Genomic DNA, 17,853 nt, shown 5'->3' with positions numbered 1-17,853 from the left:
TGAAGCTTTTACCAACAGGAACTCGATATTGCTCTTTGTAAAAAATATACGCCCCCTATCGATATTGCTCTTTGTAAAAATATACGCCCCCTATACTACATGTATATTTTTACAAAGAGCAATATCGAGTTCCTGTGCTTTTACCCTCTATAACTTTTCCTACCTACAATCACAAATCCGACATTGATGGAAACAACGGACTCGTATCATAAAACATTAATATTATCATTTATTTTTCAGAAGCCATTTCTTAACTTTTAACCGTATTTTACAAGGGTTTATTGACTTTATTCCTTTGTAATATTGTTTCAAGAGCGCGACGAAAGATCAGCAATTAACTTCCTCAATACCGGAAATACAGAGTTATCGTCCTTTATCCAATGAAAATGGAGGACGCGCCTGTATTATTTTGTTGTGGAAGGCCGAAAATAAGATGTTAAACAACACTTGTTGAGTTTAGATACAGGTAAATGTTTAAACAGATACTGAAAGTCGATATCACCTGGTATTCTTTTGTAACGTAAGAGATGCAAAAGTGAATTCATTTTCCAAATTAGTGGTAAACTGAATTCACTGAACAAATATTTTCTACGACTAGGCCTAATAGCCTAGTACGAAGGACAGTTAATTCATAACTTTATCGAAAGTGTTTTGCAAATGTTGTACCGTCCACACATGCACAAATCGTGCACAGTTAATGCAGCAAATGTATATTTCTGGTGCCATTTCCCCATTCACACAAAGCGTGTCATGGAAGGCGTACCTGCCCAAACTGTCAAATTGATAGTGGGTTGATATAGGTTATCTTCTTTGACAATGACTTGAAGGAATTTTTTGAAATTTGGAACACATACCGTTGTGTGAGTGAGTATGGTTTTATGACGCTTTTAGCAATATTCCAGCAATATCACGGCAGGGGACACCAGAAATGGGCTTCACACATTGTAGCCATGTCGGGAATCAAAACCGGGTCTTCAGCGTGACAAGCGAATGCTTTAACCACAAGGCTACCGTACCACCCTTTGGAGACTGAGAGCCATCCTGGACCTTAGAGGGCCTTGTGCCTTTGAAGATAAATGTGAAACATTTGCTCAGTGTTACCTGATACCCTTTACACCCCAATTAGTCTATAAGTAGCAAATAAGATAATAGTCTATAAGTAGCAAATAAGACGAAAACTTGACCCGGATACTATAGGAGGTTGCTGAGAGCACAACATAGTTTGTAGCACCTCAGAATTTATACGTTTGCCATAAGATTTACCACATGAACATGAAAACTTGAAACCTATGTTACAATGGTGTGTTTTTTAAAGAACTGTAACTGGTGATTACAGTACACTTTATATGAGGAAATTAGTCAATTATTTTTATGGTTTGGAAAATGTCACTGTCCATTTTGAAGATAGTGTTGAAAAATAACCATGCATGTGTAAGTGCATGATTTGTGACACTTTTTCACTGGTTTGATACAACCAAGTTTCACATCCATATAACTAATGATGCAGGGACTGTCACTCAAAAGTTCATGAACATGTCTAATGACATTTGTTTAGTGTGAGAAAAATTGCATATTGTGTATTAACCATGTCACAATATCACCATATTTGGCGAGAAAATGATGTGCGAAAAATGCAATTTCTCCAATTGCGTTTATTGTTCACATTATGGTACTCGTCTCATTTATTTTGTCATGAGGCTTTTCTTTTTTTACAATATTAGCTGATCTATGTAAACAATGATGAAGCTGTATTTTCATTTCATTTCAGCCTTTGAAATTGATAGACAGGACAAAAGTTAAAAAAAACCTTATTTACGTGCTGCTTTTGATGTTTTGAATACAATATTTTCATTAGCGATGTTACGATCTATACAAATCTGCAAAGTTGTATAAACCCATGAGACTTGAACTTTAGGTTTATTGAAGATTTTATTCCATATGGTTCATAATTATTTTGGCGAAATCGTGTGTGAAGTGATTGGTAGTTTGCACACCTCACCGTTGTTTGCAGCAATCACGGTCAGATAACCACTATTGATTCCTTGAGTCGCACTGTACATGCTGTAGTTGACAAATAATGGATACATATATAATTAATGCCATTCTTTGACTTGTAAGAAGTCATATTGTTGTAGTTTGACTGTTATTTGTCAATATAAAAGTTTTACAATCCTGAGTGCGGGAGCCTCGACAGCTACTGGTCAAATTGTTCCATACATAATATCTACCCGGCAATAGCAATCAGCTGAACCAAAGTGCTATGCTTATGGTTATTATTTAGGAGATAACCTACTGTTTTGAAATTTGATGTAGTCCCACTGCAGAGCAGATACCTCTCATGTTAATCTGGAACCTTAGGCTTTCCTCCCACATAAATCTTAGAAGCTGTTGTTTGACTGAAATATTGTTCAAACCAACTCGCTCATTTCTGAGATGCAAAAGTGAATTCATTTGCCAAATTAGTAGTAAACCAAATTCACTGAACAAATATTTTCTATGACTAGGCCTAGTAGCCTAGTACGAAGGACAGTTAATTCATAACTTTATCGAAAGTGTTTTGCAGGCTTTCCTCCCACATAAATCTTAGATGCTGTTGTTTGACTTAAATATTGTTCAAACCAACTCGCTCATTTCTGGTTCTAATGTTTCAGATTTTGTTTAAAGGAAGAAGTTAAGAGGGAAGGAAGGTAACAGTGGAAGTATGAATCCTGAGGACAGTCTGGAGTTGCCAGGGCCTGAAGAGGGGTTGGGCAGACCCATAATCATACAGAGAGACCATGTGTCGCAGACTGTGGTCATGGAGAACCAGTGTCCTCAAGATGGTGTTCTCCAGGGCCAAACCATAGGTGTAACAGCAGTGGACGGAACCAGGGAGATGGTGATGACTGGTGTGACCAGCTCAGATATGTCCCAGGGCGTTGTCGAGGACGACCAGATCCACTACCCCCAGGACGGTGTGTTCCAGGACGAGCCAGGAGTCGTTGTAGAAGAGAGGTCCCGAGAGATGGTGGTCCCGAGGGTGTCGCAGGACATGGTGGTCGACCAGCAGGAGATTGTCATCCAAGACGACACCCAACAGGTGGTGCTGGTCACTGTGCCAGACAGCTCAGGGGGTGACAATGATGGCAATGTGGAGATAATTGTCACCACCTGCTCACTGTCGTCATTAAATGAACAAGTGGCACTGTGTCCTATCAGTAAAGCCGATGAACATTATCAACACATTAACACCATGTCAAGTTCTGATAGAATTCTGCCACAGAGTGTTTGTGAGTACAACAAGGCCATCTTTACCCAGGGCAATCTAAGCTCGAATCATTCTGTGATGGTAGGGACAGAAAGTGGAGATCGGCAGATACAAGAACTGGAAACGTTGCATGGTCCATCAGGTAATCTGTACAACCAACAGCTGCCCAGTACGGTTGTTCCAGCAATTAGTTCCAGCACAGACGATCCCCTGTATGATTCAGCAGTGTCATCAGGCATCATATCCCCAGCATTCCAGTCTGCTCTCAACACTGTATCCTCTACACCAATGATAAGTCTCACTCGCTTCCCAGGGAGCCCCACCAAACACACCGAGGGGGAAGTACTGCCACTGCAGAGTGCCTCTAGCGTTGTGGTTGCCGGGGAACAGACAAGTGTAATCTCCAGTACCAGAATACAGCAGTCATCACTGACATCCGTCTCCATGACGCCACAGGATCAAGCTTTGTATGAAAAACAGGAAACGATGAAGAGTTTAGAGTTAGTTGATGCTCAGTGGAAAAATTCGGTTGTGAACAGTCCTTCCAAATCTGATACAATATTCCTCACAGAAAATACACCTGCTGATGGAGCTGTGTTTGGCTACAAGGTAATTGACATTAATGCAGAACATCCTAAACAAAACATGGAACCACCAGAGCCTAATTCGAAGGTAAAGGAGGAAGCGACCAATAACGTTGGTCCCAAGGTGGATGATAGTGAGACTGGATCTTCTGTGACCGATAATGCTGGGACTGGTGCCAAGACACAGAATACTGAGACTGTCGAGTCCTGCAGTGAAAGTGTTGACACTGGCAAGGTGACAGAGCCGAGGGCGGTGAAGGTGCAGGTGAGAGTGTGTAGCGTGTGTCACACAAGTTTCAGTAACGCAGAGGAGTTTGTGCTGCACATGATGCAGCACTCCTTGTATGACTCGTTCACGTGTGACCAGTGTGGGAAGCGCTTTGTGGATGAGGAGTCGCTGACTCGGCATAAGCTGAAACACAGTCGGAATCTCAGACGGGAGTTCCACTGCAAGGAGTGCAACAAATCATTTACAACTAACACCTATCTCAAGTCCCACATGAGGACACACACTGGTGAGAAGATTCACGCCTGTGATGAGTGTGACGAGAGGTTCACTTTCTCCAACATGCTTCGCCGACATAAATTCAAAGTTCATAAGGATTCCATCCGAGAGTGTCCCATCTGTAACAAGGAGTTTGTGAACAATGTTTTGTTGGTGAGACACTTAGCAGAGCATGACAAACAGCCTGAGACGACGGAGGAACAGGACATGCCGTCAACCGCAGCACCAAGGAAACGGAGAGGAAAAAGAAAGATCAGGAAGACTACAAAAAAGACTTCCGCTAAATTAAAAGTGAAAAACACCATTGCTGGCAATAAACCCCAAACCAGGGGACAAAAGAAAAAGGAAGGGTCTAAAACATCACCAGGTATGGCAGAGATTCCAAAACCACAGCAGTTTTCTTGTATGATCTGTCAAGAGAAATTCCCCTCCAAAATTCTTTTGAAAAAACATGCAAGGACACATTTAGGTCAGAGAGTTTTGAGGTGTGATAAGTGCGGGAAGGTGTTCCAAGACTCCATCAAGCTGAAGATGCATAAGTTGTCCCACACTGGGCAGACTTTCACGTGTGGCTTCTGTGGGAAGAGTTTCAGCTATGCCTCCACTCTCACCATGCACAAGAAGCGCCATGCGCAGGAGAAGGGCGTTCAGTGTAACGTGTGTGGTAAGAGATTTGCTACAGCGGATGTACTGAAAACACACAAGACAACTCACACAACCATGAAGGCGTATGTCTGTGATGTGTGCGAAAAAGCGTTCACCAGTCAATATTACTTGAAAGCTCACAAACGTATCCACACAGGGGAGAAGCACTATGGCTGTCTGCAGTGTGGGGAGTCCTTTATGTTCTCAACTGGACTCCGACGCCACGTTATCAAGGAACATGGTGGCATTGCATCAAAGAAGACCGAAGAGGCTGAGAAGAAAGATGAGGCCCCGTCTCTCAATGCAGAGGATGACGGCAGTGGAGGTGGGGATGATGACATCGATGAATTCCCCGACTTTTCTTCACAAAATATTCAAGACATGATGATTGGAAAGGATGGAGAAATACTGTCAACCAGTAAAATTAAGGTGGAGAAAGGCATGCTGATGGCTTCCACTAAGGACGAGCATGGGATGCTGGAATGTGGGTGGTGTGGGAAGAAGTTCCAGTCTACCCCAGCCCTCAACACTCACATGAAGGAGCATGTGGAGTTCCCGCACACCTGTCACATGTGCAATAAGACCTTCTCGCGAGAGCTGTACCTCCAGAAACACCTGCAACGCCACAACACTGACCGACCACATCACTGTAATGACTGTGGGAAGAGTTTCCGCAGTGCCAGCTATCTGGCCCAGCACCAACAGATCCACACAGGGGAGAAGAGCTACCAGTGTCAGCTCTGTGAGCAGGAGTTCATCTTCGCGAACAGTCTCCGCCGCCACCTCAAAACTCACACAGACCTCGGCCCCAACACTCAGGGATTGGTCCGGAAGAAAAAGAAGAAGTCGTACCGGCCAGTGAGTGAGATTAGTCAGGAGAATGTGTCCCAGTTGAACTGCACGCTGTGTGGCTACGCCTTCAGGACCGTGTCTCAGGTGGAGGAGCATCTGAAGACTCACTCCGGCGAGAATCCCATCTTTGAGTGTAATGTGTGTAAAAAGGAGTTCAATAGTCATAGATCGCTATGGAGACACAAGCACAGCCACGTGGACAATAAGCCAATCAGTTGTGAGGTCTGTAACAAGTCATTCCGAACCAGCTACTACCTGAAGTCTCATATGAATGCTCACAATGGTGCTAAGCCTTATAAATGTAAGTTCTGTGACTTGCATTTTACGTACGCTAGTACCCGGCGTCGCCACCAGCGTACTCACATTCCAGAAGAGAGTATGAACTTCATGTGTAACATTTGTGGGAAGAAGTTCTATGATCAGTGTGATTTTGACCGTCACATGCTGGGGCATTCCGGGGAGAAGCCATTTATGTGTGATGTATGTGGGAAGACATTTGCCACTAAAGCTCTCCTAAGGAGTCACCTGAACCGTCATAATGGGGAGAAACAGTACAAGTGCCAGATCTGTAACAAGACGTTCCTCTACCACTACCGTCTGAAACGACACATCAAGACTCATAACGCAGTGAAGGCGTTCAAGTGTGACATGTGTGACAAGGGCTTCCTCACCCAGGCGTATCTGTCCACACATCTGCGTTCTCACACCGGCGAGAAGCCGTACAAGTGTGAGTACTGTAATGAGGAGTTCAGCTTCTCCAACACCTTTCGTCGACACAAGCGGATCCACACGGGACAAACGCTCAACTGCTCGGTGTGTGGGAAGATGTGTCTGGAGCTGTTTGACCTGAAGAGACACATGATGTCTCACTCCGACCTGAAGCCCGTCATGTGCGACATCTGTGGCAAGACATTCAGCCACCACAACAGCTGCAAGAGGCACATGAAGAGGATCCACCCCGAGATGGTCCTGCCCTTCACTATATAGAACAGGTGCTTGTAGTAGGGGTGAAACAATACAGCAAGGTCACAGTACGATACATATCATGATACGTAAATCACGATACAATACATATCACGATACGCATAATTACCAGAGTTGAGAATCTGCGAATTTTAGTGACCACAAATTTGTTAAAGTCTGATGGCTTCCCCCATAAACACCCCTAAATTATGGCCCACACTCCATTGCAAACAAGTTTCAGCTGAAAAGGAAAATATCCATTCTCATCCCCGAATTACTTCAAATTGCATTGGAAATTTCTTACTATAAATATTTCAGAGCAGGTTCAAAAGGAAAAGCTAGCTGTAGCTACATGTTCATATCAGCTATTTTTAGTAGTGAACTTGAAACGCTAATTACAACACATTTTGGGATATTTGACTGACAAAAATGCGGAGGTCAGTAAGTAGTAAGTAATTGATTTTAGCAAGTGTATCATCTTGTATCAATATATAAAAAATCATACCATGTATTGTATCGTCGCATGAAAACTCACGGTGCATCGATGTATCGTTTCACCCTTAGCGTGTAGGGGTGTCAGCATACATCCAGGGATCTACCTGGGTCGAGATATATACCAGTGTACAATGATGTTTGTATGGGTGTCACCCTTCACTCACTCATCCAGAGATTTACTGTTTCGACGTAATAAGCACCCACGTAATATAATGGCTAGTGAACAATCCCAATTAGCACCCCTTCCGATTGATCAATGTACACAAGACTTATTTATTCGCGTATAATACGCACTCGCGTGTTATATGCACCCTTGATTATGGGCAATTAAATTCTGGAAAAATATATCTGTCGTATATAAACATTTCAGGCTGTCAGCATAAACCACAAAATTTAACCTTGATCTCTGTTTTTTTTCACCAAAATAATATTCTAATAAGAGCCCCCTATTTCTAAATTTGAGAGCGACCTGGGCGTTTATTACGTCAAATACGGTATATGACCTGTATATTCACATGTTCTGGGGACTCTCGGTAACACATTGTGTTGGTCCCAAGCATTAGGTTTAGATACCAGGGTAACCACAGTACCATCAACCTATGACATACAGTGTGCGGTGCCACATGCTTATTATATATGGGGATTTCCTGTGGGAATCGATTCTTTGTGAAGAAAATCTGCCATGAAGTGTCCGATCAGTGGCTATTTATTTATTTTAGAACAGAAATATCAGATAAATCATGCTTCAATGTAAATAGTTTCAGTTTTTCCATCATCTGAAACCTTTTGACTCACAGCGTATATTTTTGGGTCCTAAATTTAATGCAAGAATCCCGCAGTAGTCATGTACAGACAAGACCGTAGTTAACTTATTTTGACAGGGGGAACTTGTACTTTCCTGATTCAAATAAAACTGTTTTCTATAAAAACTCCAGGGGAGCAACTGCTCTCTCTCCCCCCCCCCCCCCCCCCCCCCCCGGCTGGCCATGGCACTGACAGACCTGGCATCATTCAGACACATTAATCCCATGAATGAATTGATTTATATCTCAATTCATTTTTCAAATTTTGTGATAACCCTGTGATAATTTCTCTGGCTTGTTTTATTTAACCGCCTGTATCAATGCCTGACCAATAACTTTAACTGCCCTTGCTTTTAGAATGGTACTTTATGATTCCAAAGTTAGTTCACATTTGCAGAAAACAGGGCCCCAAAGATGCACCTGCAAGCTAATGTCAGCGTGTGTACTTTATAGTTCACCAATTTCAAGCTTTTAAGAAAGTGTTCGTATATGATATCCTTTTCAGGATGGTAATGTTTCAGGATAAGTCACTTGTTACCTTTTCACACAATGTTTCCAGTGACTTCAGCTTATCCTCACGATGTTTAAAAAAAATGTACAGACTTCTTTAATATTCAAAGCTTCTCGAAGTCCTTCCACTTCATGTATCTCCGTCAAGTGTCAGAATACTTAAGAAATAATAAAACTGAAGATGTGAAGGATGGGATGTTGAGGGTAGTCATGTGTTTTGTTGAAGATATAGGAACCTTTACTGGAACATGGTATTTGAGTGTATTTGAAATATACCACTAGACATTTCACGGGTTTGTATACGCTATGTTGGGACTAGGGCTGGCTATCGACATGGATTACAGAGATCGATAATCACTAACTAAAGTTTGATAAATATTGGAGAAGTAACTTTAAACAATATGCAAGAAAATCCCAAAAGAAATCAACATGTTTCTCGCTACTGTTGAGCAGTGACACATTTATGCATGGATTACTCTGTGGACGTTTGAGATATAACAAAAACAGTTGCTTTCCATCTTCGACAATTGACATCATTGACAATAACAAGTCTGTTTCGGTAAATCTAAACTTTATTTCATCTCAATAGTTTATGTAAGTTAATGTCGATGACAACAATTTCATTATCAATCTTTGTAGCTAGCCCTAGACGTTCCTCCTTTCTCCTTGTCAGTGGAATCAGATCATTAATTGATAGGTTGGTTGAAAGTAGCGACTATCCTGTCAAATGGACGTATGTGTTCATGGGTGATGGACAAATGTAAGATGTACAAATCCATGAAGCATTGACAATAATCACAGGACAGTGTCATGATGTCACCGTACCCTTACAATGTAGTACGTTACCCATATCATTAATTGATTTTCCTCATCCAGATCAATTATTTAAATGTTGCTGGCACATAGCAGGACTATTGCTGAGTGCAACATTAAACAATGCAAAAACAAAATGTATGAAATATTACATGAAGCAACTAGGTAGAGATAAGGTTGCTTGTGGATGTTAGCATTGGCTTGTGGTCTTGTCTATGTTCATGGGTGTCAGTTAGTGGTGGTCACTGATGCATCGGTGGATCGTGATTTTTTACTTCTTGATTCAAGTATCGACCTCAGTCACACACTAAGTAAAAAATATTGATTCTTACCTCATAATTATGCTTTGATAAATGTTACACTAAACACTAATTACTAGTGAAAATGAGTAGTGAAAACGTACGTGTTCATCCATTGTGCCATACTTGACACTACAAGGTGTATATCGTTAGTGTCCCAGGTATTTGGCCGTCCTGTCTATGAAAAAGATGGCTTACTCACCACAGATAAGAGCACATGCAAGTATCATGATATGTATCGGATCGTGAGCAAGGTATCGTGATGTGTATCGGATCGTGAGCAAGGTATCGTGATGTGTATCGGATCACACAGTTCATGTATCATCCCAGCCCTATTATCAGTGTGACATTTATCCATGGAAAGCAATTATACATTCTTTGATTTAATGGTTGCTGCTAAGTTTCTCAGATAAACGGACATAATTAAACTGAATGGTTTTATGTTCACAGTGCAGAGTTGTGTCCCTTAGCTGTGTCAGAATCTGCTGCTGGTGGCTCTAATCCCACATTCATCTTGCTTATTATTCTTCGCCTGCTGTGAACATGGGTCGTCATCTGGGACCTGTGTCACTTAAGCTGACATGCTGTGATATAACTGAAGTACTGCTAGCCACACCCACCCAGTCATTACTGAACTGAAGACTTGTGAATTGAAGTATCTGATAGTTATTATTCTTGTCATGTGTTCGGTCAATCATTTCCTCATAGCAGGTGTGGGCGGTCGGGTAGCCTAGTGGTTAAATGTTTTGCTTGTCACACCGGAGACCCAGGTTAAATTCCCAATATGGGTACAATGTGTAAAGCCCATTTCTGCTGTCCCCACCTTGATATTGCTGGAATTTTCCTAAAAGCAGCATAAAACCATACTCACTCACTCACTCACTCATAGCAGATGATGTTGTAGCCAAACCAACCTTAGTGACTTGTAACCTATGCAGTTGAGTGATACATGTTTTTTAATGTAATCACCAAGCAGTGTTAATTTTCAACAATTTCTGCCTTCTCATGTTCATATGTGTTATTTTCACCTAGTGAATACGTCAGATGCACAATTAGATAGTGTGTTATAAATGAGAATATCAACATATCTGGGGAGGTAATTGTAGGTTACACAGGAATCCCACGGACATTTGAATCAGTTGTTTCTGAGAATTTACTGTTCAGATCAACATAAATGTTAAAGCCCTCTGTTTAGAAATTAGAAATGGGTTGTAACACTTTGCTGTGATTTGTTATGTGGAGATGACTGTTCATGAGTTTTACCAGGCGACGACAGCAGCAGCAGCACATGAAGACTGTGATGAGGCAAGCTGCAGTGACGTGGCTGCGGCAGTTGTTACTGACTGTGTACCTAGAACTGGAGACTGTGTCAAGCTGATTAGACTTGATCAATATAAATATCTTTGGGGGGCAAGTTGTGCCACATAGGCATGCCAAGATCCCATATTCTGGGTTCAAATCCCAGATTCACAGTGACTATGATCCTTGGTTTGTCAGCACCATGTCCATGCTGATGTTTTTCATTAAAGTGGTAAACTTTCACAACCTGCGGCACTTAATGTTTTCGTCCCTCATTAAGCTGACACACAGTGATGTAGCTGAAGCACTGTTTGAAGTGGCTTGAAAGCTAACTCACTGTCGGGTAGGTCAGTTCAATAGCTTTGTTTAGATATCAAGTGTACGATTAGTTTATTATATCATTACATTATATTGAATTTAAGTCAGTTATTGAAATGTTGTGATCCTTCAACGTCTCACGAAGATATACAGTGTGATGTGTAATTAGCATTTACTGAAATTTTTGCTATCATGTTTGATGATGTATTATCAAATTGTAAATAAAATCCCCATATTTTGAAGTTGTCTCGTCTTGGATTATGCGAAACCTCCACCTCCATGCAGTGTCTCTTCAGGGGAAGAAGCAGATCTAACTTGACATTTGGCACAAAACCTTCAGAAGATCTGTCATGTCAACAACTGGGGCGGTCTGGTAGCCTTGTGGTTAAAGCGTTTGCTCGTCACGCCGAAGACCCGGGTACGATTCCCGATATGGGTACAATGTGTGAAGCCCATTTCTGGTGTCCCCCGCCGTGATATTGCTCGAATATTGCTAAAAGTGGTGTAAAACCATACTCACTCACTCACTTGTCAACAACTTATGGATCTGCACAAAGTAAGAACAAGATTATACCCTGTGTCATTGAAAGAACTATTTTGCTGATGTATGGGTCGACACACAGCAAGACCCCACAGACTGGAGGGTGTAGCTCTTGGTATTACTTGGAACTATGTGACCAGAAACAGACTCAACTGCATTTGAAAAAGACTGCATGTTCCTGAGTTTACAAACAAGGAAATTGGTGCTTTAAACTAAGTGACATTCTTCGACTAAACTGTTTCCCTGACTGCCCCACAATACATCAAATTCCAAGAACCCAAAACAGTTTCATTTTCCCCTACAAACGTGTACCGCCTCTTGGTCAAGTGGATAGAGTGTCTGCCCAGAGAGCAGAAGATCAGTGGTGCTGCATAACACCATTAAAAAGTGGGATTTGTAACCCTGCCTGTCACTTGTTCAAGTGGGGAATCCATGTTAAACTGCTGCATGGCATCTCCGTGGGCATGCTATAAAACACAGTAGGTCAGTGTAGAACAAGCAAGCAGACACACACATGAACACACACGCCCGTCGCTGAAAAAGTAATAATCTTAAATGATAAGTTAAACCCAATTTTACCACCTCACTTTTACCTTGATCAGCTGATCATGTCAATACTTAGGATGTGACACTTAGCTTCATCCCCTGTACATCTTATGGCGAATACTTTCAAGCAACTAAAGAAGTGTATCTCGGCATCAAAAACATTGGATATATTAGTAGAAAAGACTAAATCCTTTTTATTTGTCTATAAGAAATACATCTCCCAAGTGATGAAAGAAGATTACAAAGCACTAGTTATAAACACTTATAAATTAACTTCGGGATCGGGTGGTCAAGCTCACTGATTTGGTTGATGCATGTCGTATCCCAACTGCGTGGATCGATGCTCATGATATCAATCACTGGATTGTCTAGTCTAGAAATGATTATTTACAGACCGCCGTCATATAGCTGGAATATTCCTGAGTGTGGCGTTAACCAACCAACCATCAACACCACTCACGTTACAGTTGAGCGTGTTATTGCGTCAAAATGACATCTATGGCTGATCCTGAGACCGGCCTCACGAATGCTGTTCTGCACTGCATGGACAAATCCAATTCTGGAATTGATGCCATTGTAAGGATTTCCTGTTTTACACCTTTGTTGCAAACACCACAGTCGTAGGAAGCAGCCCTGGGCTGCCGTCATAAAACGAAACCAGCCTGACCTTGGTCGGTCACTTGACGTACTCTGCTGTCTGTCTGTACTGATACCAGAATCTGGGAATGATGTGTGTGTGATGGGTTAAGGACATTTTGGGCACACAATCTATAGAACTGTTACAATTTCTTTTAATAGGTAACACTTGAGGTCCGAATATATCAGAAATAAACCTGTCTTTCGTTCAGGTCGTCAGTCGTCCACCGCATCAACAAGACATCTGTCATTTGTCCAAAAATGATGTCTTTCAGCTGACTTTTATATATTGTCATTTGACACAAGACTCCTGTCAGTCGTCCAGGCAGTAAGATACCTGTCATTTGACATGAGACTCCTGGCAGTCGTCCAGGCAATTAGACACTTTCATTTGACACAAGACTCCTGTCAGTCGTCCAGGCAATTAGACACCTGTCATTTGCCACAGGACTCCTGGCAGTCGTTCAGGCGATAAGATACCTGTCATCTGACACAAGACTCCTGTCCAACCTACTGCAAACCATGAAACTAATGCGTCACCAAATGAATGCGCGTATCAAACCCAGGCTTAAAATGCGTCATTGAAATTAATAGGGGTAACCATGTCTTTCAGCTTTAAAAAATAATCCGCTAACGATATCGCCAATACTGTAGACTTGGAATGCCATGATGCAGCATGGTGTGATGGCAGTTCGAGTGACTGATATGATTTGCTATCTTCACAAACTAAACTTCAACTGCTTGACGTGTGATCTAACCTCCATGAAATCAAAGGCAGATGCATGGGCATGCTTGAAACAGGTCAACACGTCAGTTTCCCAACATCTTTGGTGTCAGCCATAGTGTGATCAGAAGGGCATGGAATCGATACCACAAGTTTGGATCAGCCATCCAGCGACATGCAGGTGGTCAACACCATTCCACCACACAGCAGGAAGACAGGTTCCTCCTGATAACAGTAAGACGTCTTCACTTCATGACTGCCACCACACTCGGAAATGACCTGCAGAACGCCAGTGGCGTAAACGTTTCTAAACGTGTGTAATCGTCTCTCCTTGAGTTTAGTCTCGGGTCTCGGAAGGCATGCGTTCGCATCCCACTGAACTGACATCACAGATCACAGGCAGGCAAGTTTGGATTGGGCTGAAGATCACGTCAATTGGTCAATTTTCACTGATGAATCAAGATAGTGTCTGGACACCACAGATCGTCGAGCCCGAGGGTGGGGCTTAAACAAGGAGACATATGACATGATTCCAACATACATGACTTCTTTGGTGGGGGCTCAATCAAGAGTTGGGATTCATTTTTTGGACAATGAATTTCTTTTCATAATTTTGTTTACATTTCAGTTTTGGTCAGATACGCTCATTTTGACGGGTGATTTGACTGATTATTTGTCACATGTTGTTTGTTAGCATGGTGTTCATAATCAGTCTGCACGCAATATTGCCTTTGGCTTTTTCAACAAATACATACTTTGACGTATTACCTTTTAAAGTAGTGATTCTTTGAGTAGTATATAGTATGATACAATAAACAATGGGTATGGAAATATCAAGGGTTGTGTGTGTGACGGATGATCTGACTGATTATTGGTCATAAGTTATTTGTTGGCATTGTGTGGCACATGACAATGGATTCTTGTTCATTTAACGTCTTCACGCAATATCGTCTTTGGCTTTTTCAACAAGTGCACACAATGTGACATGTTACCTTTTAAAGAGATCGTTAGCATACCTTGAGTATCATAATACTACAATCTATGATCATTCACTCGCACATAGGCTAATCATTTGTATTTTACTTAATTTACAACTGATTAAATTATGATTAAGATACGACTGCTGTTGCTGTGATGGACATTTTCACAACGTAGGTGAGCAGCGTTTTGCTTGTCATTACAAGATTGTTTGACAAACTTACCAAGAACAAAGATACCGTCATAAACGGTTTATGACTGTCAGAACTGCTTGAACGTGTTTAAATAAACTGACCATACTTCACAAGGGAACTTGGTGATAAGTAATTCTTAAATCTTGCTCTCAACGGCATTGTTTATTGTGAGGTCGGTACTGTATGTCCTTGTTTCTGCCCATGTTCAGTGATCCTGACATGAGTGAGTATGGTTTTACGCCGCTTTTAGCAATATTCCAGCAATATCACGGCGGGGGACATCAGAAATGGGCTTCACACATTGTACCCATGTCGGGAATCAAACCCGGGTCTTCGGCGTGACGAGCGAACACTTTAACCACTAGGTTACCTGACCCCCTTTCCTGACATGACAAATGAATAAACTCCAATATGTTCAGGTAAAATGCCCCACTTTATTAAAGCCAACAAGGGTCACTCACATTTTTCGCATCAATTAGTGTCCATATGAAACCATCATCATTAGGGGACCATTTCTTTCCCCATTTTTCCTCTGTGGGGGTGCGTGCATGTGTGTCAATTTATGTATTAGTCAGCAATATTTAAGGCTAAAAAAAATATAATAGTCTTGGTGCTTAGGCTATATTTTTTTTAGCCTAAACTATACTCACTGACAAAAGAAACTCAAATACCATAAATTTGGTTAATCCAGGTAGAATTACTCATATTCAAGATATTAGATTGGTTTAACAGGTATGTTGTGTGAACTGATGCTTGTGAACGCATCCCATGTATTTCATAGATCCATGATTTGAGATGCACTATTTGTCTTGTGCAGGATTAGCGTGTAAGGTTTGGAAATCCTGTGCAGCATATTGTGAAGACACTGCGGTAACACTTGACTGATTGTTAGTTTGGATATTAAGTGGTACACATTGGAAACATCTCATCTTAACATACATACTTCTCTATGTTTTCCATGGTTCACATTTCTCTTGGTGTTGAGTATATATTACAGCATCTAACTAAACCAGGGGTTACGTCAAGAGAAGACAGTCGGGTCACAGTGACCCCCAACCAGCAAGGTCACATGTTGCAACCAACTAGTCCGCATCATCTGTGATAAGCATGAAGTATAGGGCCCCGTTCCACAAAGTGCTAAGAGGACCATTGCTAAGAGGACCATTACTAAGAGGACCATTGCTAAGAGGTATTTCTATGAGGACCATTACTAAGAGGACCATTGCTAAGAGGTATTTCTATGAGGACCATTACTAAGAAGACCATTGCTAAGAGGACCATTGCTAAGAGGTATTTCTATGAGGACCATTACTAAGAAGACCATTGCTAAGAGGTATTGCTGTGAGGACCATTACAAAGAGGACCATTGCTAAGAGGTATTGCTATGAGGACCATTGCTAAGAGGTATTGCTATGAGGACCATTACTAAGAGGACCATTACTAAGAGGTATTGCTTTGAGGACCATTGCTAAGAGGTATTGCTATGAGGACCATTGCTAAGAGGTATTGCTCTCAGGACCATAACTAACAGGTATTAGTTAGGTTAGTTAGTTGTTTAACGCCGCACTCAACAATATTCCAGCTATATGACGACGGTCTGTAAATAATCGAGTCTGGACTAGACATTACAGTGATTTACATCATGAGCATCGATCCATGCAATTGGGATCGATGACATGCATCAACGTAGTCAGCGAGCCTGACCACCAGATCCCGTTAGTCGCCTTTTACGGCAAGCATGGGTTGCTGAAGACTTATTCTACCCCGGAATCTTCATGGGTCCTAAGAGGTATTGCTAAGAGGACCATTGCTAAGAGGTATTGCTGAGAGGACCATTACTATGTGGACCAATACTAAGAGGTATTGCTGTGAGGACCATTACTAAGAGGACCATTGCTAAGAGGACCATTGCTAAGAGGACCATTACTAAGAGGACCATTGCTTAGAGGACCATTACTAAGAGGACCATTGCTTAGAGGACCATTACTAAGATGATCAGTACTGCTATTCGTAGACCTATCCGAGTTGTAGCCTGATGGTAGTGATGTGGAATGAGGCCCTCGATACTCTTCTGACCCAGCAAACAAGAGTGCTCTGGGAGCACAACATCCCCTGCATGAATTTTAACGAGTTTATATTTTCTTTGTATTTTATGAAATAACAACATTAGATGGCACTGCATTTGAAACAAATTGTGCAGAACATTTTGTTGGGTTTGGTTTGTTGTTTTACGCCGCACTCAGCAATATTCCAGCTATATGACGGCGGTCTGTAAATAATCGAGACATTACAGTGATTTACATCATGAGCATCGATCCACGCAATTGGGATCGATGACATGCATCAACCAAGTCAGCGAGCCTGACCACCCGATCCCATTAGTCGCCTTTTACGACAAGCATAGTCGCCTTTTACAGCAAGCATGAGTTGCTATTTTTTTTTTTTGGGGGGGTGTGTTTTTTGGGGGGAGTAATCCAGTCTGAATGCTAATGCCATAAGGATGTAGCTCACCCACAAAAGCCTTATACAAGGAAACTAACTATAGTTATAATTATAGTTATAGATAGATATTGTGATATTCTCTGGAAACTGGAGGAGTAGATTTCATGAAGCTCCGTAAAACGGGCAGTAACTCAAAATTTGTCGAAATGAAAAGGGACTGCGATATCAACATGTCGACATCTTGTGTGTAGAGTGTCAGGGATATTCTCTAAAAGCTGGAGGAGGAGTTGATTTCACAAGCTTAGTAACTCTCTCACAATTAGGCAAATGAAGCTCCGTAAAATAGGGGCAGTGCTGTCAAAATTAGTCGAAAAGAAATGGGACTGCAATATGCGTATCATCAACATGTCGTCATCTTGTGTATAGAGTGTCAGGGATATTCTGTGGAAACTGTAGGAG

At 41.7% G+C, this 17,853-nt stretch overlaps 1 protein-coding gene across 1 annotated transcript; it reads left to right on the top strand.

Moving 5' to 3' along the window:
• Positions 1-371: 371 nt before the first annotated feature.
• On the top strand, positions 372-11,575 carry LOC124145616 (zinc finger protein 62 homolog). Its single transcript, XM_046515456.2, has 2 exons — positions 372-466; positions 2,652-11,575. The coding sequence occupies exon 2, from the start codon at positions 2,702-2,704 to the stop codon at positions 6,818-6,820; it is 4,119 nt and encodes a 1,372-aa protein (XP_046371412.2). The 5' UTR covers positions 372-466; positions 2,652-2,701; the 3' UTR covers positions 6,821-11,575.
• The last annotated feature ends 6,278 nt before the right edge of the window (positions 11,576-17,853 follow it).

Source organism: Haliotis rufescens, unplaced genomic scaffold (assembly GCF_023055435.1).
Source record: "Haliotis rufescens isolate VD_foot unplaced genomic scaffold, xgHalRufe1.0.p SCAF_8, whole genome shotgun sequence".
NCBI classification, from domain to species: domain Eukaryota; kingdom Metazoa; phylum Mollusca; class Gastropoda; order Lepetellida; family Haliotidae; genus Haliotis; species Haliotis rufescens.
The sequence above is the reverse complement of the archived record's forward strand: the minus strand, read 5'-3'. Positions and strand labels throughout refer to the sequence as shown.